General features: G+C 42.3%; 1 protein-coding gene across 1 annotated transcript; it reads left to right on the forward strand.

Moving 5' to 3' along the window:
* The first annotated feature begins 5,521 nt into the window (after positions 1–5,521).
* Positions 5,522–10,583, forward strand: LOC141319847 (interferon-induced very large GTPase 1-like). The gene is made up of 2 exons (XM_073833275.1): positions 5,522–5,548; positions 5,844–10,583. The coding sequence occupies exons 1-2, from the start codon at positions 5,522–5,524 to the stop codon at positions 10,581–10,583; spliced, it is 4,767 nt and encodes a 1,588-aa protein (XP_073689376.1).
* Positions 10,584–27,667: the final 17,084 nt, after the last annotated feature.

Below are 27,667 nucleotides of genomic sequence, written 5' to 3' on the forward strand. Positions count from 1 at the left end.
GCTGCTGTTGGGAGGCTGGTGTAGGGAAAGGAGAAATGGCTGTCTGTCGCAGTGCTGGTAGGTCTGGAAGAGAAATACTGGCATCAAGTCGCCTGTGCATATTCATTACCTGTTGCTGCAGCCTTTGATTATCTTCCCTCAGCTTATAAAGAGCATCAAGGACCTCAGGCGCTGTTTCTGGGGCATGCCTCGATTGGGCAGAGGCAGGCGTACTCTGAAAGAGGGGTTCTGTATACTCAAACTGGCGTGGATAGGCAGCTTCCGCTCCCCGCATGACACTCCCGTCCTCATGCAGCAGTGATGGTGTGAGAGGCGTCATCCTGGCGTGTCTCTCTGGGAATCTCACCATACTTTCGTAGGGCCGCTGTTGCTCTGACAGGTTAGCCAATTGATGAGGCAAACGAGAGGGCGGCTGCAATGCTTGGAGGGGGATGTCATAGTCTTCCATCCAGGCTGGTCGCCGGGTCTCTCGGCGGGGTCGGGCATCTACTGGGCGTGTATACTGATCCGAGAACATCTCTAAACAATCCCACGGTGACCACACAGATCCGGCTCGAAGGACCAAATGTTTTGGTGATGGGAAAGGACTGTATAATTTGACTGGTCTTTAAAAGGTTGTGACCACCAAGGGGCATCGATTAGAATGCAGACAAGATGTTCCGTTGAGGTGTTTTATTAAAATAAAAGGTTTAAACGTGTGTGGTTCTGAAACAGAGATACAGGCATAAATCAGTAAATGTAGACACTTATTACAGGCCTAGCAGGTATATAATAAACAAACACAATTAAGAAATTAAATTATAGTTTTGTTATGTATGACTGAAATGCAGTGTTATAATAAATGCTTATTAATAAGCAAATACAAACTTAGAAATGCAGTAGTACATCCCTGTTCAAAGATTAATTTTCTGCACATTAACTGCAACAATATACGTACAACATACTAAATTCAGCTGAACATATAATAATGAGCTGCAGAATTACTCCTTAAATAAACAACATTACACATATTGCAATAACAACAAACATTATTTCAACTGAGACACATAAGGCTTGCAGAGCAACATCTCCCTTAATTAACAGCGTTCTCAATGAAACACACGAGCAGTGCGAAGCTCCGCCATTATACAACAATGAGCAGCAACATGTCACGACATTATTGTGAGGTAAAAACAACAGCAAATTTCAGTATACTTACTGGTAGTTGCACGCACACAATATTTGGAACTCGTTACTAAGTACAGCAACACTATCTTAGATTATCTATATAAAAATAAATATAAATATAAACCGCACAGTCTTTCGATGCCAGCGCTATCTTCCAAACGTTCCGAAACTGAAACTGTCTGCTCCCGCGAACCGCATAGCGCAGTGACGCTCCTCATTGGCTGATTCTCAAGCAGCCAGTTTTATCTGCCTGAAAAAAGGTCGTCCTTCGTCACAAAACTAATTCAAACAACACTGCGATCCACTGGGATGTCCCTCTCAATGGCTATATAGCAGATAACCATAAAATCAAAATAGAAATTTCTTATAAAATATTTTACCTAGCTGACAAGGATCACTTGGTTGCTTTGTGTCAAACTAAATCACATTATGTCAACATCACACCGTGTGGTGAGGCATTATATGAACCTTTATAGACATAGGCCTACTATTGTTTATTTCATTAAGACAACGTTGCACTTACTCAAACAAGATATTTTACCGTTACAAGACAACGATGTTCATCTGCTTGCGCTCTATGACTCTGACTGATGCGCTGAAACGTAGGCTAAGTCGCTGCTGTTCTCCACCTGCACCTTTACATCGGACCATTTCTTTTTTAATTCGTTCACAGTGCGATGTTCAAACCCCACTGCGTTAACCGCGTCAGCTAAACTCTCCCACTGTATTTTTTTTTTTTTTACAAACTTGCAAATAACAGTTTTTCTCCGGTCTACCGGTGAGGAGCACCTTCAAATCACATTCTGTTAAGTTTCTCTTGCTTGCTTTTTCATTTGGTTTTGCCAAAGTGGAGTCATTACCATATTAATACGGGGGAGGAGGCAGGGAGGGGTTTTGCGCTCGTGCATGTGTGCTCAATTTCATTTACAGCTTTGTCCGTACGCTATGTTTTAGTATGAATTCAACGCAAGTCTTTGTACATGAGGCCCCTGGAGGTCTATACACAGTAGCCAGAGCAAGAGATAGGAGAGATTTATTTTGCATATCTGACAGAGTAACATTAAGTAGAAGTACTTCAAATGAATTAAACCTGTACCCTGTTTTCTGAGTAACATTGAAAATATCACTATAAATTGTTGCAACACCACCGCCACGACCAATCTGACGGGGTTCATGCTTATAACAGTAGTTTGGTGGAGTAGACTCATTAAGACCAATATAATCATTTGGTTTTAGCCAAGTTTCAGTCAAGCAGAGTACATCAAAACTATTATCTGTGATCATTTAATTTACAATAAGTGCTTTGGGTGCGAGTGATCTAATGTTTAGGAGCCCAAGCTTTAAAAATTGTTTTTGGTCATTTATTGTGCATTTTTCTGGCTTAATCACGATTAGATTTTTTCTAGATCCTGCATTAAATTTTTGTTTTGACCTCACTATTCGAGGAACAGACACAGTCTTTATAGATTGGACAGCACCAGTACTATCGTTTAAATGTGCATAACAAAAGCCATCATCGCAACTATTTGAAGAATTGCTTACTAGTCAAATGGAGCGCAGCGTCCTGGAGATGTTGTCCGACAGCAGTTCTGCTCCGACTCTGCTGGGGTGCAGGCCATCAGCGCGGTAAAGCCTAGGGCGCTCCCAGAAAAGATTCCAATTATTGACAAAGAGAAGTTTCTGTTCTTTACACCATGACAACAGCCATTCATTTAGAGCAAAAAGTCTACTGAACCTTTTGTGTCCACGTCGATACGTGGGAAGCGGTCCTGACACGATGATTCTCGCGGGCGATGTGCTGCGTACCGTCTCGATCAGGCTCCCGAAATCCCTCTTCAGGACCTCCGTCTGCCGCAGCCTGACGTCGTTCACCCCCGCGTGCAGGAAGATCGCGCCGACGCTCACATCGTCCTTCAGGATGGCAGGTATCTGTGAAGAAACATCGAGAACGCGAGCACCAGTGAAACAGTGAGTGTGCACTTTACCGTTAGCTAAGTTAGCACGAACGTACCGGACGATGGAGTCTCCGACGATCACAGCGTCGTGTTGCGTCTCGCGGAGGGGAGCGAAGTGGTTCCGGGTGGAGATTTCGAAGACCGGAGGTGGCGGAGGGGGAGAGGTCCTCGCCCGGGGCCTGGCTCGCGTCTTCGGCTGCTGCTGCACCCAGGGTCCGTGGTGTCCCGGCGCCGGAGTGAACGACATCCGGGAGGATCGCGTCCTGGGTGCGCCTGACCTGTGCAGAGAAGCACACGGAGTAGAGGTGATGAGGGTGTTAGTATCATGCTGTGAGTAAACAATGTAAGCAAGATTAGCCGCGACCACGCTGGCAAGTGCTAAACGCGCTATAAGCTAACTAAGTAGCAGGCTCGGGAAAGCAAATAAGAACTAATGATAACAAGGCGTTCCGATTGTTTTTGTTGTAAAACACAACATGGTGTATATTCACATGTTATGAAAAACAAAAAATATGGTGTATAGAATTGTTTTTATAGAATTGTTTTTAGATTTAAAAATAGAAAATAATAGTTTAACTCGACGGAGCTTCAACTCAAGGTATGCAAGGTATGCGCTACGACAAACAGGAGTCAATACTGCACCTTTTCACAATATTCTAATTTTCTGAAATACTGAATTGGGGTTTTCATTAGTTGTCAGTTATAATCATCAAAATTAAAAGAAATAAACACTTGAAATATATCAGTCTGTGTGGAATGAATGTATACATTATACAAGTTTGACTTCTTGAATGGAATTAGTGAAATCAACTTTTTGAAGATATTCTAATTGTATGACCAGCACCTGTATTATGTCTGTAAATATATTAAGTCATTTAGTTTAAGTATATTAAATAAAAAATAAAAATAAAAAAGCAAAGGCATCTGAGAACGTTTATTAAGCAAAAGTAAAACAACGAAACAGTGGTTGATGAGGCGGACTCTGGATGAGAAAATGTGAGATGTTAATGCAGATTAACTGGTTTATTTAAATGGTGCGCACTGCGTAGTACAATCTGTGCCATTCAGCCTGAGCTCAGGCCAAACACATATTTGCTCATGTGATGAGAATATTTTTTAAGAGTGTTAATTACAAAGCCTCGTTTACATAATAGTTTGGCATTCAAGTACATTGTGAATATGTACACATTTAATTGGATTCATGTTGAATTAGAGGCTGCGTGAGAAAATTGCCGTTTGCTTTCAGTTTCGCTTTAAAGTAGCTGAATTCTTTTTGGCTTTTTTAGCAACTTATATTCTTCATTCTTGTTTTGTTATAAAAAAAAAAAGTTTAAATAGCCCATATGCTAGGTATTGTGTTTATTGTTTGTACATTATAATATTTTGCTTTATTTACCGGTGTTATTAATATGATTGTATAATTTTATGCTATATAGACCTACCAAATTATAACGAGCAGCAAACTACTTTTTGACATTTTATAATGCCTAGTCATACTTCTGTGGATATTTTGGTGAAAGAAACTCAAAGGAGTGTAACTCATTACAATTCAGAGACAGTAATATTGTAATGTAACTAATAACATTTAAAAGACAATAACTAGTAATATATAATGTATTACAATTTGGAAGTAACTTGCCCAACACTGGACAGCACGTTACTTGTCCCACCAATGACAGTAATATACTGGACCACTGTTACAACACAATAAAGGATGCATATCGCTCCATCCCACAGGCAGCTTTTGGACTCTCTGATCACTGCTTGGTTCATCTTATACTGACTTAGAGGCAGAAACTGAAATCAGCAAAAACTGTAAAAAGGACTGAAAAAGATGCACAAATAAAACAGAGTGGGATTTACAAGCCTGTCTGCACTGATTGGAGTGATTTTGAAGCTGCAGCCACTGATCTGGATGAACTCACAGAGACTGTGACATCATATATCAGTTTCTGTAAGGGTATATTCCTACCTCGACTTATTACAACAATGACAAACCTTGGTTCTCAGCAAAACTTAGACAGCTTCACCAGGCCAAAGAGGATGCCTACAGGAATGGGGACAGATCCTTGTACATTCAGGCCAGAAGCACACTGAATAAGGAGATGCTGTTGATTCACTGAGGCGAATCAACAGCTTGCTGAAGACCTGAATGAGTTTTATTGTTGATTTGAAACCATTCTCACACTCTTTTGCTTTTGTCACCAAGACAAATTTCTTGTGTGTGTGTATGCACATTTGACAATAACGCTCTGTTTGATTCTGAACAAGACTCACAAGTTTAAAAACAAGTTACATTGAAAATGCTACATTTTTAAATAAGTAAAAACATGTTTTTTTAAAGTTTATTTATAAGCTACATTTGTTTTTCCTGCTTCTTTTAAGGTGACACAACAAGAATGGAGCAGATCTCAACATCAGAAACTGTGAGTGCCTGGTTATTTCACAACAAGGACATTTTATTAGTATAAACTACAACCGACTTTATTACTTGAACTGTGATGTGGTATTAATGATTAACCTGTTTAACCTCTTCAAAATTTAAAACACTCTTTGGTAAACTCTTGCTCATTTTTGGTAAAGCTTACTATGGTTTAGTTTTTAAACAAAATTAACTATTTCAGTATGAAATTAAGTTTGCTTAGGTGTCAATTCAAGAATATTTTAATTAATTAATTAATTAAATTAAAGTAAATGCTATATTGGTTATTTATTCACTAGGGAAACAATGACAACTTTGGAACAGCAGAAGTTAATCCATATCCATACCTACAACAGGAAGAGAATGAAAAACTTAAACATCTGTTGCAAAGACTTCATCTTGAAGGCAACCACCACAAACTGAGAAGCGGAGATGTTCTTCAGATAAATGAACATTCATTACATTCCCCTCAGGTTTGTGCTGAAGATGAGCTGGTTCAGACTTTCATTCAAAGACTACTGATGATGAACTACAGAGCAAGAAATATTAAAACTAAAGAGACCAATGAACAGGGTCAAATACAACAAAAACACAATGACACATCTAACGACGATGATGATATTTTTGATGATATTTTTAAAAATGATACTTCTTCTAACGAAGGAACAAGTCAGTCTGAGCGAATTCACCCGATGGATGTTCAGATGGCTGTGTTTCATTGTGCTGATGGTTTCCTGAAGCAGCTGATGGTGACTAAACTGTCCCAGTGTCAGTACGCTCTACCTCTGCTTGTTCCTGATCCATTCACACGACAGATTGAGTTTCCTCTCTGGACATTCAGACAAATCAAGAAGAGCTGGAAGACGAGAAACACCAACAATGAAATCATCAGTCAAACCCAGCCGGTCTACAAGACACTAACTCAAATGGTGTTTTTCTTCAGGTTTGGCTCTGTGTCTTCATCCAAGTCTCAGCTGATGAACAGTCTGATCAATGAGAAACACAACACATTCTTCCACAGGAACTGCCCCGGCAGCAGCACAACCAGGGTCCTGATGGATGGAGTGGTGGAGATTGCCTGGTTCTGTCCATCTGGATCAATGGATGATAAATTTACAGAGTGTGTTGCCTTCTCTAATCTACATGGTGATGCAGGAGACAATGAGAAACAGCTGCAGATCCTGACTCAAATGGCCTCAGTCAATGTTGTTCTTCTACCACAACTGGACAGGAATGACAAAAGAATGATACAATTTAAACAGCTCTACAAGGACTCAAAGCCACTCATTTGCCTTACAGATAATGTTAACTCTTTAACTAATACAATGAAAGGGAAATATAAGATGGGTCTGAAAGACAGAAATCAGTCAGATGTTTTTGAAGAGCTCAGAAGAGCTATAAATGAGTGTCTCTCAGAATCATCTTCCCATTTCAGTTTTGAAGATTTGTCAAAACACTCAGACATCAGAGTAGATGAGGAAGTTGATGAAGACTGCAGGAGAGGAAGAGAAGCAGCACAGCAGATGATGAGTTTACTGAAGAATGAAGATCTGACTAAAATCAAAGAATCATTTCTGCCTCATCAGGGGAAACTGTGGCATCAGTGGAGTCAGCAGAACAAAGAACTACATCGACCTCCAGCAGGTGAGACAGAACAGGAAAGAAACAAAAAAAATGCATCATTGAAGGAAATCCGCCAACAGCAATATGATTCTGACATTAGTGAGTTTGTACAATTATTTTTGAAAGAAATGTGCTTAAATGATGCAAATATGTTTTTCCTCAAATGGCTTGGAAATCTTCTGGATGAATATACATCAGTTGGTCTTTCTGCTCAACATCAAAAGTATGATGAAAAGTGGACAACAGTTAAAAAACTGAAAGAAAATCGTGATCCATCTGAGCAACTCAAAGCTGAGCAAACTGAACTTGAGAGAAGATCTGAGGAACTTCAATCTGCAAACTTTGGTTTGGAGCACATCATGAGGGAGATCGGTCAAATCTATGAATCATGTTCATCTGTGAGGAAGAACAAGAAAGACCTGGAGACTGACTTCTCTTCTCTCCCGAGTCTCGCAGCAGAGATGATGATCTCTGGATATCCACTGGAGCTGATGGATGGAGATGCTGCTCATGTTCCTGTGATCTGGATCTCTGCTGTTCTAGATCAACTCATCCAGTTTCTGGGAGACCAGAGAGTCTTTGTGCTGTCAGTTTTAGGAGTTCAGAGCTCTGGGAAATCCACCATGCTGAACGCCATGTTTGGGCTCCAGTTTGCCGTCAGTGCTGGCAGGTGCACCAGAGGAGCTTTCATGCAGCTGGTCAAAGTGTCAGACGAGATGAAAACACAGATGAACTTTGACTATTTTCTGGTTGTTGATACTGAGGGTCTTTGTGGTCTAGAACTGGCTGGAAAATCAAAAAGAGAACATGACAATGAATTAGCCACATTTGTTGTTGGTCTTGGAAATCTAACACTGATCAACATCTTTGGAGAAAACACATCTGAGATGCAGGACATTCTTCAGATTGTTGTTCAGGCCTTCATGAGGATGAAGAAGGTCAAACTAAATCCCAGCTGTGTGTTTGTGCATCAGTCCATTTCAGAAGTCACAGCTGAAGAGAAAAATATGGAGGGAAAGAGACAAATGCAGAAGAAACTGGATGAGATGACAAAACTTGCTGCTAAAGAGGAAGTCAATGATGCTAAATATTTCAGTGATGTGATTAGATTTGATGTTCATAAAGATGTGAAGTATTTTGCTCAGCTCTGGGAGGGAAACCCACCAATGGCTCCACCAAACCCAAAATACTGTGAAAACATTCAAGAACTGAAGAAAATTATGTTTAATGCCTCAAAATCAGGTGGAATGATGCTGATAGATTTGAAAGACCGTATTAAAGATCTCTGGGAGGCTTTACTAAATGAAAAATTCGTTTTCAGCTTCAGAAATTCTCTGGAGATTTCAGCCTATAGGAAACTGGAGACAGAATACAGCAAGTGGTCCTGGAGTCTTCGCAGTGCCATGATGGAAACGGAGAACAAACTACAGAACAAAATAGAAAATGAAGCAATTCATGAGGTTGAGGAAACTGTTATACTAAGAGAGCTGAAGGAGGCCAACGAAGAAGTGAAAAAATCAATGTCTGAGTTCTTTGAGAGAGACACATATGCTTCTATACTGATTCAGTGGAAAACATCATTTGAAGTCAAAATCAAAGAGCTTCAGGAAAGCATTGTGAGAGAAACAAATAGGAACTTAAATGAGTCTTTTAAGCAGCAAGACCTAAGGACAAATATTGTTGCTCAGAGAATGCACCATGAAAACACTCTCTATGAAAAGAGCAAAGAACTTGCCTTAAAGCTCAAAGACAAAACAAATGATGAAGAGACACTGAAGAAAGAGTTTGATTTGTTTTGGGAACAGAGTATGAAGATGATCAGAGACACTCTTGCAATCAGAGATATTGACATAATGAAAGATGTGAGAAAAATCCTCAGTGACACCTATGGAAGAACTCTTGTAGATCAACTGAAGGAAGACAGGGATATTTTCACTGTGTGGAGTTATTCAGATTATGTACAGACTAAGAGATCCACTGGACACATTAAAAAGGCCATAAGAGTCGTTAAAGAGACGTTAGGCTTGAGTCCTCTCTCTAATGAAGAAGAATCTCGAATAAAATCATTCGTCTCAGATGTTGTTCAGCAGTCAGACAAAATGATTCAGTCTTTTAACATTTCAAAGATGGGCTACAACAAAAACTGCATGCAGCAACTCACAGATTATGTCAAGAACAGAGTAACAAAGCATCAGAAAGATGAGCAATCAGCAAAATATGTGCTCAAGGATGAATTCTTCATTGATTTGGTTCTTTCCATCTGTACGAGAGCAAACAAGAGAATCACTGACCAACACAGACTGTTCAGAGAAGCCAATGATCCAGTGATATATTTTGAGAAGAAGAGAGAAGAGTACTATAGTATTTTCCAGAAATACTGTCATGACGAAACATCAACAGCCATTTTTGGTGAGATCATCTGTCAGAAACTCAAACAGCCCATTGAGCAGAGCATCTACAAGAAGACTGCCAAAGATTTAGCAGATGAAATGAGAAAAAAATGTAAATCACTGAATGGAAATAGATCAAATCTGGAGAAACACATCCTGAAGACACTGGCAGAAGAGGAGGATTTTGACAAATACATGAACTACATTCATAATCCCAGAGATCACTTCAAGGATTTCATCAGAGATGAAGTCAGTCGGTACATCACTGATCAGTTCAGTGTCACTATTGTACCCAAGATGAAGAAGAACATTGAACTCCTGCAGCAGAAGATCCTGAAAGCAGCTCATGAATCTACTAAACATCAAGTGAACAGTGGAGACGCTTATCTCTGGTTGAAAATTTTCACACAGCAGATCTCAGATGAGCTGATCTTTTCTGTAAAAGACTTCAGTGGACTAAAGCATGATGGAGTTGGTGTGAAACTCCTAGAAGATGTGATAAGAAAGGTACTTCCGACAATAATGTCTGATATATGTGCTCATTTCAGAGACTTTCTGTGGAAGTTGGACTACAAAGACAGACCAGATGAGCTTCTGATTGATCACTTCTGTCAATGCTGTTGGGTTCAGTGTCCGTTCTGTAAGGCCACCTGCACAAACACCATAGCAAACCATGATGGAGATCACAGTGCTGCTTTCCATCGAATTAATGGCCTCAATGGGTTCTATTATAATGGCACAAATAATCTTTGTACAGAGTTTTGCTCACATGTAGTGACAAGTAGTGAATTGTTTAAATCATCAGATCAGTGGTTTCCATTGAAAGAATACAAAAGAGCTGGAGGAGTTTATGCAGACTGGAGCATCACCCCAAATGGTTTTGAACCTGCCTACTGGAAGTGGTTTGTGTGGCGATTCCAGAATGATCTGGAATATCACTATAAGAAATCATTTCAGGAGGAGGGTAAGATCCCAGAACACTGGAGAACATACACAAAACAGGATGCAATTGATAGTGTAGACTGATGTTGTACTACAACTCATCCATATCCCTGTAGGACATTAAATCATCTCAACTAAGAAAAATGCCCAGTTATCTTCATGATAAAAAGGGTGAGGTTTATTGCAATGTAACAGTGACAAAGAACATGAAGCACATTGGATTCTGCAGTCATATTCAATGTTCCCTCTAACTTTTGTTCTTGCTAAGAAAATCTTTTTCTATTTTGGTGGATATTTTGAGCAAAACATCCCTTATACAAAAAGTAGTTAGATTGTGCAGTCGCATCTTTAAGGTGTTATTTGTATTAACATTTTTGTTTATTTTAGTGTGGTTTTACTGTGCCATTTATTACCAAGAAAGTTTATTACAGTTTTCATCAGTCACAGATATATTTCTCAGATGACGTTCTTAAAACATACTAGTATGCAATTCCGATTTTTTTGTATATATATATTTTTTTAGTTTTTTTTTTTATGCTTTGCCTCAAACCTAATGCTCCATGTGTGCAATTTATGGTGCTCAATTATTAAATGTTTCAGTCATACCTTTAGAAGTTCAAGGGGGACAAACAGGTTAAGAATTTGAATTAATAGTGGGAGCTAATGCCAATTATCACCTAGCCCTTCTGAAACAAAAACATATGAAAATAAACTGTGAAATAAAATGAGATATGGTTCCTAATACCATGATATGTCAGAATACTCAGATATGCATTAATACCATTTAATGCACAGGTAGCTCCAAGTCAGTTTAATCACGATTCTATATTAATGAACGTCCACTGATGCAGAATCATTCAGTAATAGAAAAGTACAAAAACTTGTTGTCAACACTGCTCTGTGAGATTAAAGGGTTCCTATGATGCTATTTCACTTTTTGAACTTTATCCCTGTGTGTTGTGTATTTTTGGGCATAAAAAACATCTACAATGTTACAAATCTCAAAGTCCACTTTAAAGGAAGATATTTAGTTTTTCAAAATATCCCTTTTAAAGAACTAAAATGAAATTCAAATTGCTCACAGGTAGGGGTCAAAACACACAGAGTAAACACAAGCATGTAAACACAGAGTGACAATCATCAGTGGATGCATCAGGGCCGTGCTATAGAGGTGTGCAGTGTGTGGTAAGACATTTATTCATCATAAAGTGTAGATTTCACTAGCCTTATTCTGGAGTTGGTTTCAGGCAAGGAAATAATTAAATAATTTAGCATAATAATGATAATATCATGTATCAGCGGTCAGGCTGGTAATAGGACCAACAATACTGTAGCGTTCTATTTCCTCACCCTCCATGCATCCTAGGTATACATGACATCCTTTCAGACGAATTTAATCGGAGTTATATTAAAAATAATCCTGGCACTCCCAAACTTTAGAACTGAATGGCATAGACAAGTGTTTCTCTCCATCAGTCCAAAACAAGTCAATTCATAATAAAAAGTGTCTCGCATGGCTCTGGGAGGGTCAGTAAAAGCTTCCTTGTAAGAAAAATATACATATATAAAATGTAAGAATCACTTTAATCTAGTTTGCTGCTGTAGATAGGGGCGTGACAGTACTATACGCCGTCTAAGCTGTTTTTTGGCCCTTGGTCTTGTCAGGCTGGGAAACCACCAGCTAAAACTAACATCCAGCTTAAACCAGCTAAGACCAGCCAACCAGCCTAGGCTGGTTTTAGTTGTTTTTTTTTTCACCAGGGATATTAGCCAGTTGCCACTCCCTATTTGTATTAGTTGATAATAATAATAATAATAATAATAATTTGTTACATTTATATAGCGCTTTTCTAGACACTCAAAGAGCTTACAGTGTCAGGGGTATCTCCTCATCCACCACCAGTGTGTAGTATCCACCTGGATGATGCGACGGCAGCCATAGTGCGCCAGAACGCCCACCACACACCAAATTACACTCTAAATGCAAATATTCAGGTGTATGGATATATCTCTGGTTTAATATCTTCTAGATGTTTCTTTCTTGGTATCAAAATTATATGCTCTTTATTCCTATGTGATCGTGAAATGCATCATACTGTTTGTACTATATTTTGGGTAAAACTGCATCAATCCTCCAGACCAGCAATGCAAATGGGCCATAAATGGAGACAAAGAAAACATCTCCTGCTCAAAAATTCATGCCTGGTATTGGCCTGTCCACCAAAAGATAGGTGTGACTTGGAACTATTAAAAGTCCCTACCCCTACCTCAAACCAATCTTTGCTCAGACCCTTTTAAAAACTTTCATGCAGTTTTTATCTTCAAGTAACTTTGTCAACTTGCTGTGGATTTCCGTATCTTCAGAAGAACCAGAGGAAAGCCTCCGACTCACTCCTAAAGAACTCATTTGAAGCTACCTTATCAGGACTCTTGTTCAGCAATAAAGTCAATGTTGTTTACAGTTATTCAAATGCATGCCTCAAGTTTTGGCCCCTTTTTCAAGGTGATTTTTAATCTCTGATGATTTTCATTTGGTTGTGGTTAATTGATGCTAAATACTGCCATTTATTTGTTCTTCTGTCCATCTTTCCTTCCTTACTTTCATTATGTATATATGTCTTCTGCTTAGTTTAGTTGTATGTTAACTGCAGTTTCATTTATTAAATACCTTATATTCACAATTGTCTATGTGCTGCTCACAATTCAAAGTCACTGAATGTTGATTTTGCTACATGCAAATAGATAGATAGATGCGCAGATGCAGGTCATTCACACACACACACACACACACACACACACACACACACACACACACACACACACACACACACACACACACACACATCTCTCTCAGTCGATAATTAATTAGTAATAATAAGTAAATGTTATTATTCATTTATTAAAATAAATGTGATCTTACCACACTATTTAATCAGAATGCTAGACCTAGACCGCCAATTTTACCCTTACGGTCAAATATTGTGCTTATGTTTGTTTCTAGTCAAAATATCTAAGAAATCGTAAATTAAGTAAGCGATAATCAACAGTTTGCCGTGCATTAAAGGATTTTAAATGCACGACGTGGAGGCTACCCAGCCAACATTGATATGTGGGCCCCATATGGGTTATATTTGGGCAGCATGGGTTCCGTGTGGGCATGGGCTGAAAATGGGCAATTTATGTGAGTCCCATGTGAGTTTCAAAATAGGTTTGAACATATGGGACCTTTATTCTCACCAAACATTGTCAACAAGATGCCAAGATACTGAAGATGCTAAATTGCAAATGTTTTTTGGATATCTTAAACGGTGTTGCCATGGTGATTTATGAAAAATCATTTAAATATTATTTAAAAATGGTTATAGATCATAAAATTAAAAAAATAAAATAGGGTCTCTTTTGTTAACATTCATTAATGCATTATCTAACATGAACTAACAATGAACAATATAATTTTACAGTATTTTTATTTTTGATGTTAGTTTATAAAAAATATTCATGTTCATGTTAATTCATAGTAAATAAACTATTAAAATGTAAAGTTGGGTCTTTTAGTAATGTATTCATATTATTTTAACGTAATATTAAACATTAATAAATGCTATATAATTGTTGTTCATGTTAATTAATATAGTTATGGTAACAAATGAAACTACAAAAGTGTTGCCAAAGTTTTAAATTTAGTTCTTATGTGTGTGTGTGTGTGTGTGTGTGTGTGTGTTGTGAATTCATGTTCCCACTGGGCACCGTTTTCCTGATGTTAACGGGATGGCGATTGCGCTAATGGCAAGGGCCACATCATCGCTTGCAGCCATGAATACAAAAAAAAAATTCAAGGGGGGGGGGTTGGTTGTGGTTTGTGGGCCAACCCATGGAATAACATGGAATCTGTAGCCATCAGGACGCCGCAGAGGCTAAGACCGGGCATGACACAGGGGCTCTACAGCGCCCCCTGGAACACAGTCAGAAAACTTGATAGTAGTTGATAGTCTATGGCAACTGTCAAGTTGATTAATGGCTTTGACCTTTTGACCTTTCCCCGCGTCAAGCTATATCCCCCGGGGTAGAGAAATATGACCTGTTTGCGTGGTCATCCAGACAAACAGGAAAGGAGGCTCGGTAGAATGTTTCAGAGATTTTACGGTCTAGTCCCACATCCGTTGTAGGGTGGGGGCGTCAGGAGGTGTTCAGCAAGAATAAATAGGAATTCCCATCATTTCTGTGGATCATCAGAAAAAAGCTGTGAAATACATAAACATGGATGCGATTCACTCACCTAAAACTCCTGAGAAGGAATGGGATGAAGAGTCGAAGGAAGATCTGACTATCGCCCCGAGAAAACCGTGCAACAGTGATTTGTCTTTGAGTTCGCATTACACAGTTACACTCGTGTTTCAGTCCCTATCACACAGTATGTAAAAGTGTCCATACATGTAATGGTTGTATAAACATTGCTTTTTCAACAATATATTAGGTGATATAGAAAATAGTTATTATTGAAAAGTCTCTATTAACACAACAGTTACGAGTGCGACTCTATTTGAGTGGGCTAGTCTGTGACTCACACCCGCTCATGTCATTTTCACATTGTGTCCGAATTAGTTCTTACTTCGTCCCTATGGTATACCACTGTTTTAAGAAATCGTAGAGAAATATTTCATGTTTGCGTGACCGTCTGGAGACAGGATGACTCCGGGGGTAGAGAAATATTGCCTGTTTGCGTGACCAATCGGTGTTGGTTAAGGAGGTTCTGAAGAATGTTTCAGAGATTTTACGGTCTAGCCCCCCACCGCATTGTGAAGTTTTTAGGGTGGGGTGTCAGGACGTGTTCATGTTTGCTCATCACAAAAAGATGAGCATAAACAATTATAAAATGAGTACCAATAGTAGTAAACATATAACAGATAAATATGCATTTTTAAATAATAATAATAATAATAACAATAATATAATAAACAATATTCCTATCATTGAAAGTAAATCATTAAAAAAAATTCCCTTACCTTTTTCAGTCTATGGGGTAATATTAAAAATTGTCTCCGTCTGCGTGCGTGTTGCCCTCTTGCTCTCATACTCTCTCATCAGTGTGTGTGTGTGTGTGTGTGTGTGTGTGTGTGTGCAACTAGACCACATGTCAACAGAACCATTTAAACATTTGAACATCTTATATGTAAAAGTACCTGTACATGTAATGGTTGTATATACATTGCTTGTTCAACAATATATTAGTTGATATAAAAAATAGTTATTTACATTTACATTACATTTACATTTATTCATTTAGCCGACGCTTTTATCCAAAGCGACTTACAATTGGGAATACAACAAGTGATTCATCCTAAGGAGGCAGATCAACATAGGAAGTGTTCAAAAATACCATATATCAGGCGTTGTTAGAAGAGTGCAGGCTAGAAGGAGAAGATCAAGAAAGAGAGGAAAAACAGGCTAGAAGGGAGGATTTTTTTTTTTTTTTTTTTTTATTGAGTCAGATAGTGTCGAAAAAGATGGGTTTTCAGCAGTCGTTTGAAAGCTGTTAAGGAGTCTGCATTCCGGATAGGGGTGGGAAGATCATTCCACCAGGCAGGAACGTTGAACGAGAATGTTCTGGACAGTGATTTCATGCCTCTCTGTGGTGGTACAATGAGGCGTCTTTCACTAGAGGATCTCAGTCTTCTGGAAGGAGTGTAGATGTGTAGTAGTGAATGGAGGTAGGCAGGTGATGATCCGGTGGCTGTCCTATAGGCCAGCATCAGTGTCTTGAATTTGATGCGTGCTGTAACCGGTAGCCAGTGCAGGGATATGAAGAGAGGTGTAACATGGGCCTTTTTGGGCTCGTTGAAGACCAGTCGTGCTGCTGCATTCTGAATCATGTGTAGAGGCTTGATTGTACATGCTGGAAGACCAGCTAAAAGAGCATTGCAGTAGTCCAGCCTGGAAATGACCAGGGCCTGGACGAGGAGTTGTGTAGCATGCTCTGTTAGGAAGGGCCTGATCTTTCTGATGTTGTACAATGCAAACCTGCAAGATCGAGCGGTCTTAGCTATGTGGTCTTTAAAAGTCAGTTGGTTGTCAAAGATAACACCCAGATTTCTGGCTGAAGTTGATGGGGTAATTGTTGATGAACCTAACTGGATGGAGAAGTCATGCTGTAGAGATGGAGTGGCAGGAAAGATAAGGAGTTCCGTCTTTGCTAGATTGAGCTGTAGATGGTGTTCCTTCATCCATGCAGAGATATCCGCTAGGCAACCTGAGATCCGTGCAGCTACCGATGGATCGTCTGGTTTGAAAGAAAGATAGAGCTGTGTGTCATCAGCATAGCAATGGTAGGAGAAGCCATGTGCCTGTATGATGGGGCCCAGAGATGTAGTGTATATGGAGAAGAGGAGAGGTCCAAGAACTGAACCCTGAGGAACCCCAGTGACCAGTTGATGAGTTTTGGATACCTCGCCTCCCCAGGCCACTCTGAAAGACCTACCAGAGAGGTAGGATTTGAACCAGCGAAGTGAAGTCCCTGTAATACCCAGCATTGAGAGGGTGGACAGGAGGATCTGGTGATTCACAGTGTCAAAAGCTGCAGATAGGTCCAGCAAGATGAGTACCGATGATTTGGACTCAGCTTTTGCCGTCCGCAAGGCTTCAGTGACAGACAGTAGCGCAGTCTCAGTTGAATGGCCGCTTCTGAACCCTGATTGGTTAGAGTCCAGTAGATTGTTCTGTGAGAGGAATAAGGATAGCTGGTTGAAAACAGCCCGTTCCAGTGTTTTTGCTATGAATGGAAGGAGGGAGACAGGTCTGTAGTTGTCTATGAGTGAGGAGTTAAGTGTAGGTTTTTTGAGCAGTGGGGTTACCCGGGCCTGCTTAAATGTAGTGGGAAAAGTGCCTGTGAGAAGAGATGTGTTGATGATGTGTGTGAGCGCCGGTAGGATTGTAGGGGAGATTGCTTGGAGAAGGTGTGAGGGGATAGGATCTAAAGGACATGTCGTCGGATGGCTGGAGAGGAAAAGTTTGGTTACTTCTGCCTCCGAGCAAGGACAGAAGGAGAAGTGGGGGGTTCCAGCCGTGATTGTGGTCAATTTTAGTTCCTGTATGTGTGGAGCTGAGAACTTATTATTGATCGATGTAGTTTTGTCTGTAAAAAATGTGGCGAAATCATCAGCTGTTATAGAAGTTGTGGGAGGTGGTGGAGGGGGACAAAGCAGTGTATTAAATGTTTTGAAAAGGTTGCGTGCGTCCGGGAATTGTTGATCCTGTTGTGGAAGTATGAAGATTTGGCTGTATGTACTTGGGTAGCGAAAGATGAGAGCATAGACCGATACATACTGAGGTCGGATGGATCCTTAGATTTGTGCCATTTTCTCTCAGCTGCCCTAAGTTTGGAACGATGCTCACGAAGAACATCGGATAACCAAGGGGTTGTCGGAGCAGATCGTGCTGGCCTGGAGGAGAGAGGGCATATAGCATCTAGACAGGAGGTAATAGTGGAGCATAAGGTGTCAGTTGCTGCATTAGTGTCCAGGGATGAGAAGTGAGTAGGAGAGGGAAGGGAGGAGGATACTAAAGAAGAAAGATGGGAGTGTGAGAGAGAGCGTAGGTTTCTTCTAAAAGTAACAGGTAGAGGGGTTGGGAGTGCACAAGTAGCAAGATGTAGGTCAAATGTAATGAAGAATATAATACAATTTCGCATGTAAATGAGATCAAGTTGGTTGCCAGATTTATGAGTGCATGTAGTGATAACACGTTGTAGATCAAATGAAGCTAGAAGTGAATTGAAGTCAGCAGCATAGGGTTTGTCAAGGTGAATGTTGAGGTCCCCAAAGACTAGAAGTGGGCTGCCATCCTCTGGAAACGAGGACAGCAGCCCATCCAGCTCTTCTAAGAAGATGCCAAGTTGAGTAGGAGGGCGGTAGATTACCACAATGTGGAGTTCGATAGGAGATGTTACAGTGATTGTATGAGATTCAAATGAACTATAATTGCATAGAGGAGAATGGGTTGAGTATTTCCAGTTGTTAGAAATAAGAAGTCCCGTCCCCCCACCCCTTCCAGTCTGACGAGGGGTGTGAGAGAAGGAAAAGTTATTAGAAAGAGCAGCTGGGGTTGCAGAGTCTTCTGGACGAATCCAGGTCTCAGTCAAGCCTAGAATGCTCAAACCAGATTGCACAGAAAATGCTGAAATGAAGTCAGATTTGTTGACAGCTGATTGACAGTTCCAGAGTCCAACCGTGAAAGAGAAAGGTTCAGTGGAAGAAGTGTCGATAGGACGCAGGTTAGAAATATTGCGTCGACGTGTGCGTGTGATATTAGTGCGGTGTGAAGAGACCACCGGAATGAGTTGGAAACACATGATAGAGGAGGACAGAAAGAAGAGTGAAATAAAGGAGAGGAGTACTTAAGTGCATTGTCGGTGTCGTTGCTCGGATAAGTCGCGCAGGAAAAGTCGCAAGTCTTTACTCTCGTCGGTCTTCACGCGAGGAGGCTGAACGCTTCCGCTGACGCTTCAGCGTCAGCTGTTCTGACGCAGTTAAATAGACAACCAAACAGTGCTTCAATGATAAAAGCTAGGGACGCCTCCTAGGCTCAGTGAGCCGCGAATGTCTCGCCCGCACGCAAAATGGCTCAATCGAAACTCAAAAAGCAACAGCTTCGCACTTGTAATAGCTCCAGAAGGGAACGATATGACAAAAACAAAAGCTTCCCTTGGCCGTACGCTCAGTTATCAATTTTAATGATTGCAATAAAAACTAGAATTTAAAGCAAAAACAATCGCAGGACAAATAACAGAAGAACACTCCTTTTCTAACAGTGAATAGATGTAAATAAAACAAACGAATAATTAAATAGAACAACAGAGTACTTTAAGAAGCAGCTCAAAATTAATATTAACGAATAAGTGAATAGAAACTACAGAGTGCGTTTTAGAAGCAGCTCAAAATTAATATTAACCAATAAGTAAATAGAAACTACAGAGTGCGTTTTAGAAGCAGCTCAAATTTAATATTAACCAATAAGTAAATAGAAACTACAGAGTGCGTTTTAGAAGCAGCTCAAATTTAATATTAACCAATAAGTAAATAGAAACTACAGAGTGCGTTTTAGAAGCAGCTCAAATTTAATATTAACCAATAAGTAAATAGAAACTACAGAGTGCGTTTTAGAAGCAGCTCAAATTTAATATTAACCAATAAGTAAATAGAAACTACAGAGTGCGTTTTAGAAGCAGCTCAAATTTAATATTAACCAATAAGTAAATAGAAACTACAGAGTGCGTTTTAGAAGCAGCTCAAATTTAATATTAACGAATAAGTGAATAGAAACTACAGAGTGCTTAAGAGAACAGCGGCTTAAAATTAATACTTAGGAATAAGTAATTAAACAGAAACGACAAAGTGCTTTTAGCAGCAACTCTAAGTAACGACCGCCTAGTGAAATAGTATTAAAGTAGACACTTACGCGCCGTCGTTCTTTCTCGTCTGAGGACTGAACTCACTTTCCCGCAGTATGGAAAGTAAGCAAACTATTTAAGCAGTATTCTCGCTAGCCACGCCTCCTAGGCTCAGTGAGCCGCGAATGTCTCGCCCGCACGCAAAATGGCTCAATCGAAACTCAAAAAGCAACAGCTTCGCACTTGTAATAGCTCCAGAAGGGAACGATATGACAAAAACAAAAGCTTCCCTTGGCCGTACGCTCAGTTATCAATTTTAATGATTGCAATAAAAACTAGAATTTAAAGCAAAAACAATCGCAGGACAAATAACAGAAGAACACTCCTTTTCTAACAGTGAATAGATGTAAATAAAACAAACGAATAATTAAATAGAACAACAGAGTACTTTAAGAAGCAGCTCAAAATTAATATTAACGAATAAGTGAATAGAAACTACAGAGTGCGTTTTAGAAGCAGCTCAAAATTAATATTAACCAATAAGTAAATAGAAACTACAGAGTGCGTTTTAGAAGCAGCTCAAATTTAATATTAACCAATAAGTAAATAGAAACTACAGAGTGCGTTTTAGAAGCAGCTCAAATTTAATATTAACCAATAAGTAAATAGAAACTAAAGAGTGCGTTTTAGAAGCAGCTCAAATTTAATATTAACCAATAAGTAAATAGAAACTACAGAGTGCGTTTTAGAAGCAGCTCAAATTTAATTTTAACGAATAAGTGAATAGAAACTACAGAGTGCTTAAGAGAACAGCGGCTTAAAATTAATACTTAGGAATAAGTAATTAAACAGAAACGACAAAGTGCTTTTAGCAGCAACTCTAAGTAACGACCGCCTAGTGAAATAGTATTAAAGTAGACACTTACGCGCCGTCGTTCTTTCTCGTCTGAGGACTGAACTCACTTTATTATTGTAAAGTCTCTAATAACACAAGTTACGAGTGCGGTTCTATTTGAGCGGGGCTTCAGTGTCGCACCCGCTCCTGTCATTTTTGCAGGGGAGTTCTAGCCACATTCTCACGCTATACATCTGTTTTAAGAAATCTCCCTCGCCTTTTCCAGTCTTGGGGGTAATATCTGTTTGAAGAAATCTGCGGACTGGATTACTGTGTGAAAGCAAACATTGTAAATGTAACACATTTATTTCATAGTTACTTTAAATAAACATAATGCAACTTATTCCTCCTGGCGTATGCATATATTTTAGCTTAACCGTAATTTATTTCACATCTAACACTTTAGTCTTTTATTTTATCCATAACCGCACGATGAAATATATTAACAAAGTCTTTCTCTAATGTTTTAAAAATATAAATGATAACACTTGGGCCCATCAGTGTAGCTTAATCATGTATACATTCAGTCCTCCGAGTCTTATTGTAACAAACGGGACGACTGAGAGAGGATCCAAATGCAAGGCTTTATTATGATGATCGTAGACAGATCAACAGTAAAGATAATCCAATAGCGTAATCCAAAGAACAAGCGTGGGTCAGAATCCAGGTGAGCAGTCCAAAGGAAACAATGAAATGAAAACCAGAAACTAGAAAACTATGACTAAGACTAGGAATCAACTGACTAAGACTATGACTAGGAAAACAGGAAAAACAAACAGGGAAAAATGCTCAGTAGAGTCCACAAATGCAAATCAATACTTCGCGATGAGTGTGTGTGTGAAGCTGGCTTTTATGGAAGGCAGACAGGAAGCTACCATAGAGGCAGCAGAGGGAGCAGCAACAGTTAGTGGGGGTAAGGGCTCCCTCTGCTGGCCTGGCGTAACATAGCCCCCCCCAAGGAGCGGCTTCCAGACGCTCCAAAAAACAACAGGAAGAAACAGTCCAGGGGAGCGGTGGGGGGGCCAGGAGACTGAGGCAGAACAGGTTGGGTAAAGGCCCTCCAGAGCAGAGCAGGGGATTCAGGAGCCCTCCAGGCAGAGCAGTCCTTTGAGGTGGAGCAAGAGTCTTAGGAGCCCCCCAGGGCGGAGCAGGAGGCTTAGCGACCCTCCGGGGCAGAGCAAGAGGCGTAGAAACCCTCCAGGGCGGAGCCGAAGGCGGAGCAAGAGGCTTAGGAGCCCTCCAGGGCAGAGCAGGAGGCGCAGGACCCCTCCAGGGTGAAGCAGGAGGCGGAGCGGCCCTCCGGAGCGGGGCAGGAACCCTCCAGGGCGGAGCAGGAGGCGCAGGAGCCCTCCAGGGCGGAGCAGGAGGCGCAGGAGCCCTCCAGAGCGGAGCAGGAGGCGCAGGAGCCCTCCAGGGCGGAACAGGAGGCCGCATCATTGGGCAGACAAAGACTTCTGGAACGGCCCCATAAGCCGAGACAGAGATGACAGGGAGCCTAGGCGGTACAGGCAGAGCAGGGAGTCTTGGCGGAGCAGACAGAGCAAGGAACCCCTGGACGAAGCGGGCAGAGCAGAGAATCTTGGCGGAGCAGACAGAGCAAGGAACCTTGGCGGAGCAGGCAGAGCAGAGAATCTTGGCGGAGCAGACAGAGCAAGGAACCTTAGCGGAGCAGACAGAGCAAGGAGTCTTGGCGGAACAGACAGAGCAAGGAACCCTGGCGGTGCTGGCAGAGCAGGGAGCATAGGCGGTGCAGGCAGAGCGTGAAGCCTTGGCGGTGCTGGCAGAGCGTGAAGCCTTGGCGGTGCGGGCAGAGCGTGAAGCCTTGGCGGAGCGGGCAGAGCGTGAAGCCTTGGCGGAGCGGGCAGAGCGTGAAGTTCCGCTATGCACGCCACCTCCGAAAGAGGTATAGGCGCAGCGGACATGCGTGCAGATGAGCTCTCCAGAGCAAACTTGTGGGCAGACTCATGGGCAGAAGAGGCCACTGGGGCGCAGTGTGCAGCCCACACACTCAAAATGGCGATTGCCATAACAGGTAACGCAGTTGGCAGAGGAATGCCCTCCGGGTCAGTGGGCGTGAGGCTTGGGAGCGTTGGATCTGCGTGACTTGGGAGCGTTGGCTCTGCATGGCTTGGGAGAGTTGGCTCTGCATGGCTTGGGAGCGTTGGCTCTGCATGGCTTGGGAGAGAAGGCTCTGGATGCTCAGGGGAGGCGTGACTTGGCAGTGAAGGAGCAGCTATGACCTGAATCGTCATGACAGGAGCAGCAGTGACTTGATTTAGCGTGAGAGGGACAGCTGTGGCTAGACTTGGCGTGGCAGAAACAGCTGTGGCTTGGAGAGAACAGCTGAGACTTGATATGATTCAGGAGGCACTGTAGTGTATTGATGTAACTCTGAAAGTGCTGCTGTAACTTGCTTAGAATCTGGAAGTGTTGGGGTGTCTTGACTTGTCTCAGAATGCGTAGCTTGACTTGGCTCTGAAGGAACGACTGCTGTGACATGACTTGACCTGACAGGAACAGCAGCTGTGTCGTGATCTGACTTGGCAGGAACAGCAGCTGCGACTTTACTTGACTTGACGGGAGCAGCAGCTGTGACGTGACTTGCCCTGGCAGGAACAGTGACTGTGACGTGACTTGACTCGGCAGGAACAGCAGCTGTAACCAGACTTGAGTTGATAGGAACAGCAGCTGTAACTTGACTAGTCTTGGCAGGAACCGCAGCTGTAACTTGACTTGACTTGGCAGGAACGGCAGCTGGTGCAGGTTCAAGAGAAGCAGATATGACGTTAACAGGCAATGGCTTGGTTGACGTGGCGCTAGCAGACGCTGGCTTGGCTGATGTGGCGTTAGCAGGCGCTGGCTTGGCTGATGTGGGGTGAGCAGACGCTGGCTTGGCTGATGGGGTGTTAGCAGGCGCTGGCTGGGCTGACGTGGCGTTAGCAGGCGCTGGCTTGACAGGCGATGACAGTAGGAGACTGACTGTTCTTGCTGACAGCAATGGTGGGTCCTCCAAGCTGGATATTAGTTTCCGATAAGTCCTGGAAGGGTGAGAGTCTGATGCTGTAGCCACCATGTTGATGACAGACTCAGGACTGGCGGCCATCTTACGTGCAGGTTCAGGCGTGGCGGACATTTTGGTCGGAGACACAGGAACGGCGGTCATCCCGGCCGAGAATTCATGAACGGAAGCCATCTTGTGTGCAGGCTCAGACGTGGCAGCCATTTTGTGTGCAAGCTTGGGAGTGGCGGTCATCTTGGGTGCAGGTTCTGGCATGGCGACCATCTTTGTGGCAGGCTCTGGCGTGGCGACCATCTTTGTGGCAGGCTCTGGCGTGGCGGCCATCTTTGCGGCAGGCTCTGGCGTGGCGGCCATCTTTGCGGCAGGCTCTGGCGTGGCGGCCATCTTTGCAGCAGGCTCTGGCGTGGCGGCCATCTTTGCAGGAGGCTCTGGCGTGGCGGCCATCTTTGCAGCAGGCTCTGGCGTGGCGGCCATCTTGACCTGGAACTAAGCAACGGGAGCCATCTTGTGAACGGGCTTTGGGACGGTGGCCATCTTGTGAACAGACTCGGGAAGGGCGGCCATTTTGGGTGCAAACTCAGGAAAGGCGGCCATCTTGTGGACGGGCTCAGGAGGGACAGCCATCTGGTGAACAGCCTTGGGGATGGTGGCCATCTTGTGAACGGGCTTGGGAGTGGCAGCCATCTTGCGAGAGAAGTTAGACGTGGTAGACTTCTTGTGAGCTGGGTCCAATTGGGTGACCATCTTGAATGCAGGCTCAGGAAGAATAGACATCCCGAGAGCAGATTCTGGAAAGGCAGCCATCTTGTGAAGGGGCTCTTGAAGGGTGGCCATCTTGTGAACTGGCTCTGGAAGGACAACTGACTTGTGAACAGGCTTTGAAATGGCTGGCATCTTGTGAACGGGCTTTGGGATGGCAGCCATCTTGTGCTGTAGCTCTAGGCTGGCAGACATCTTGTGCTGAGGCTCTGGGCTAGCAGACATCTTGTGCTGAGGCTCGGGGCTAGCAGACATCTTGTGCTGAGGCTCTAGGCTGGCAGACATTTTGTGCGGTGGCTCTTCAACAACACCCACAGTAAAGGGAGAGCCACTCAATCGCAGTGCAATGTCTATATAATGTCCTAAAGTCCAATGTGGTTGGTAAAGTGGCATTGAGGAGCTGAATGGTTCAGAAAGTCCTCCATGAAAAAATATCATCAAGCATAGGTCCTCCATGGAAGTCTGGTTAGCTAATTTGACAAAGTCTATGACATACTCCTCAAGAGACCGCTCACCTTGTTTAAGACGCATAATCTGAGTGGCTGGGTTCATGGTGAACTGCTGGTGGTGAAATAAAGCCGCTGGATCCGGGTTTGGCTAAGTATTCTGTAACAAACGGGACGACTGAGAGAGGATCCAAATGCAAGGCTTTATTAGACAGGCAGACAGGGTCGAAAACACCAGCAAACATCAACAGTAAAGATAATCCAATAGCGTAATCCAAAGAACAAGCGTGGGTCAAAATCCAGGTGAGCAGTCCAAAGGAAACAATGAAATGAAAACCAGAAACTAGAAAACTATGTCTAAGACTAGGAATCAACTGACTAAGACTATGACTAGGAAAACAGGGAAAAATGCTCAGTAGAGTCCACAAATGCAAATCAATACTTCACGATGAGTGTGTGTGTGAAGCTGGCTTTTATGGAAGGCAGACAGGAAGCTACCATAGAGGCAGCAGAGGGAGCAGCAACAGTTAGTGGGGGTAAGGGCTCCCTCTGCTGGCCTGGCGTAACACTTGTTCTCTTCTTTAAAAAGAAATTAAAATAAACGATGTGATCACACATGATATAAAACAAAGCAAAACATTTACACTAGTTTTTAGGTAGTAGTAAATATTGCAATGGGGAGCCAGCAATGTCAAAATAAGTAAAGGGAAAACATTTATTTTAACAGACCAAACCATAAGGATTCTGGAGACCTGGACATGCATGGACATGTCTATTTGATACTTTGAAACCCCTTAACCTACCCAATCACAGTAAACTTTCTGTATTTTTTAATTAACATCATTTACTATATTTTAATAAAGTTTTTGTACTGTACAAAGTGAACACCTACCCATCACACAAAAAGTTCAACATGCTTCCATTTGTAATAAAATATTGTAAGCCATCTAAATTATTATAGTAGGACTCAAGACATTTAATCATAAATCACATTTACGTTGTTATATCAGTGTAATATCAGATCACAAATGTTTCTAATAATCTGGATAAGTCCTATAAACATTTAAACCTTAAAAGTTATTCAAGCACAAACACAAAACACAAACAAACATGCAAACTGAAAACTAAAAAGCAAACACAACACAAACTCAAACACAAAACACTAACAAACATGCAAACTAAAAAGCAAACACATGATGCAAACTCAAACACAAAACACAATCATGCAGACTAAAACACAAACATACATGCAAAATAAAACACAAAAAGCAAACACACGATGCAAACTCAAACACATAACACAAGCAAAAGACAAATTAAAAACATGTAAAAAATATTGTCACTAAAATTTTAAACAAGTATTTTTGTTCCCTTCCGAAGGGAACTCTCACTGCGTCCTCTAGAGGGCGCTTTTGGGGAACGCAGCAGCGTGCCTCGAGTCTGAAGAATGCATAGAACAACTACATGAAATGGCCGGCGCCAGCATATGACGTCACCACGGCGCGACAGTCGCTGCCGTTGCATCACTACCGGGCGACCATAACATAAAAGAGGCGCCCGTGTAACCCAATACATCTTCGCTGTCTTCAGCTTTCTCGGTTTGGATGTGCATGGGAAGAAACGGTAAGAATCCTTTCTTTGAACTACTATCATGGCAAGCACTAGCAAGTCGTTTAAACGGTGTGTTCATCCGTGTCCTCGTTATTGGACACACCTGGAGACGACGACAGGCTCCTAGCTGATGATGGTGCGTTATCGCTGACGTCGTCAGATCCAGGAGCATGTGCTCTTTTGGGTTCCACCCAAGAAGAGCAGGAAATGCTAGAGATGGATGAAGACGCTGTGGCTGAATCCTCTCTACCTTCCTGCCCTGCATACGAAGAGCTGCTAGAGGTTATGGACCGCGCCACGGCCAGGCTTGACCTGCTGTGGAAGCGGGCTAGAAAGATAGCGCCGCGGGGTCGCCTTGACGAGCGATATCTTTTCAGGCCATAACCACCCAGCTCCGGTGAGTCTCCCATTCCTTCCCGATCTTCATACTGAAATCGAGATGGTCTGAAAAAAGCCGTACGCGGCGCGCATTCATAGTTCGTCCATTGCGAACTATGCTAATATCGAGGGTTTGCGCGACCACGGCTATGAGAGGACGCCCCCTGTGGAAGAGACGCTAGCCTGCTATCTCTCCACAGGGCGGGCTTTCTCTCTCAAGACTCCCTGTCTGCCTTCTCCGGCCCTGCTGAACAGCAGAGCGTATGCAGCAGCAGGTCAGGCGGTGGGTGCACTGCACACCATGGCAGTGCTCTAAGCCTACCCAGCCGATCTGCTGAAAATCCTTTATCCCTCGAAGGTCCAGGTCTCAGCCCGAACACCACAGGGGTCCTGCTCCGCCTCCTTCTGAGGAACGGAGGTAGGTGCAGAAGGCTAGTGTTGCATCCCGCGCTCCTCCCCCGCCTGCGAGCAGGTCTAGGAGGCGATGCGGATCGAGAGGTGACAGACAGGATTTCAGGGAAGTCATCCAAGCGAGACAAAATTCTCGCAGGGGTCAGAGTAATACCTCTCCTTCCCTCGGTCCAGTCGGGTCGCCATATTAATTCCCCTGTCTCCATTAAAGCTTCCTGCACTCCCCGGACCCATGATGTCCTTTGGGGGTTCTACCTGTATAGAACC

This window comes from Garra rufa, chromosome 1, assembly GCF_049309525.1.
Source record: "Garra rufa chromosome 1, GarRuf1.0, whole genome shotgun sequence".
Classification (NCBI taxonomy): domain Eukaryota; kingdom Metazoa; phylum Chordata; class Actinopteri; order Cypriniformes; family Cyprinidae; genus Garra; species Garra rufa.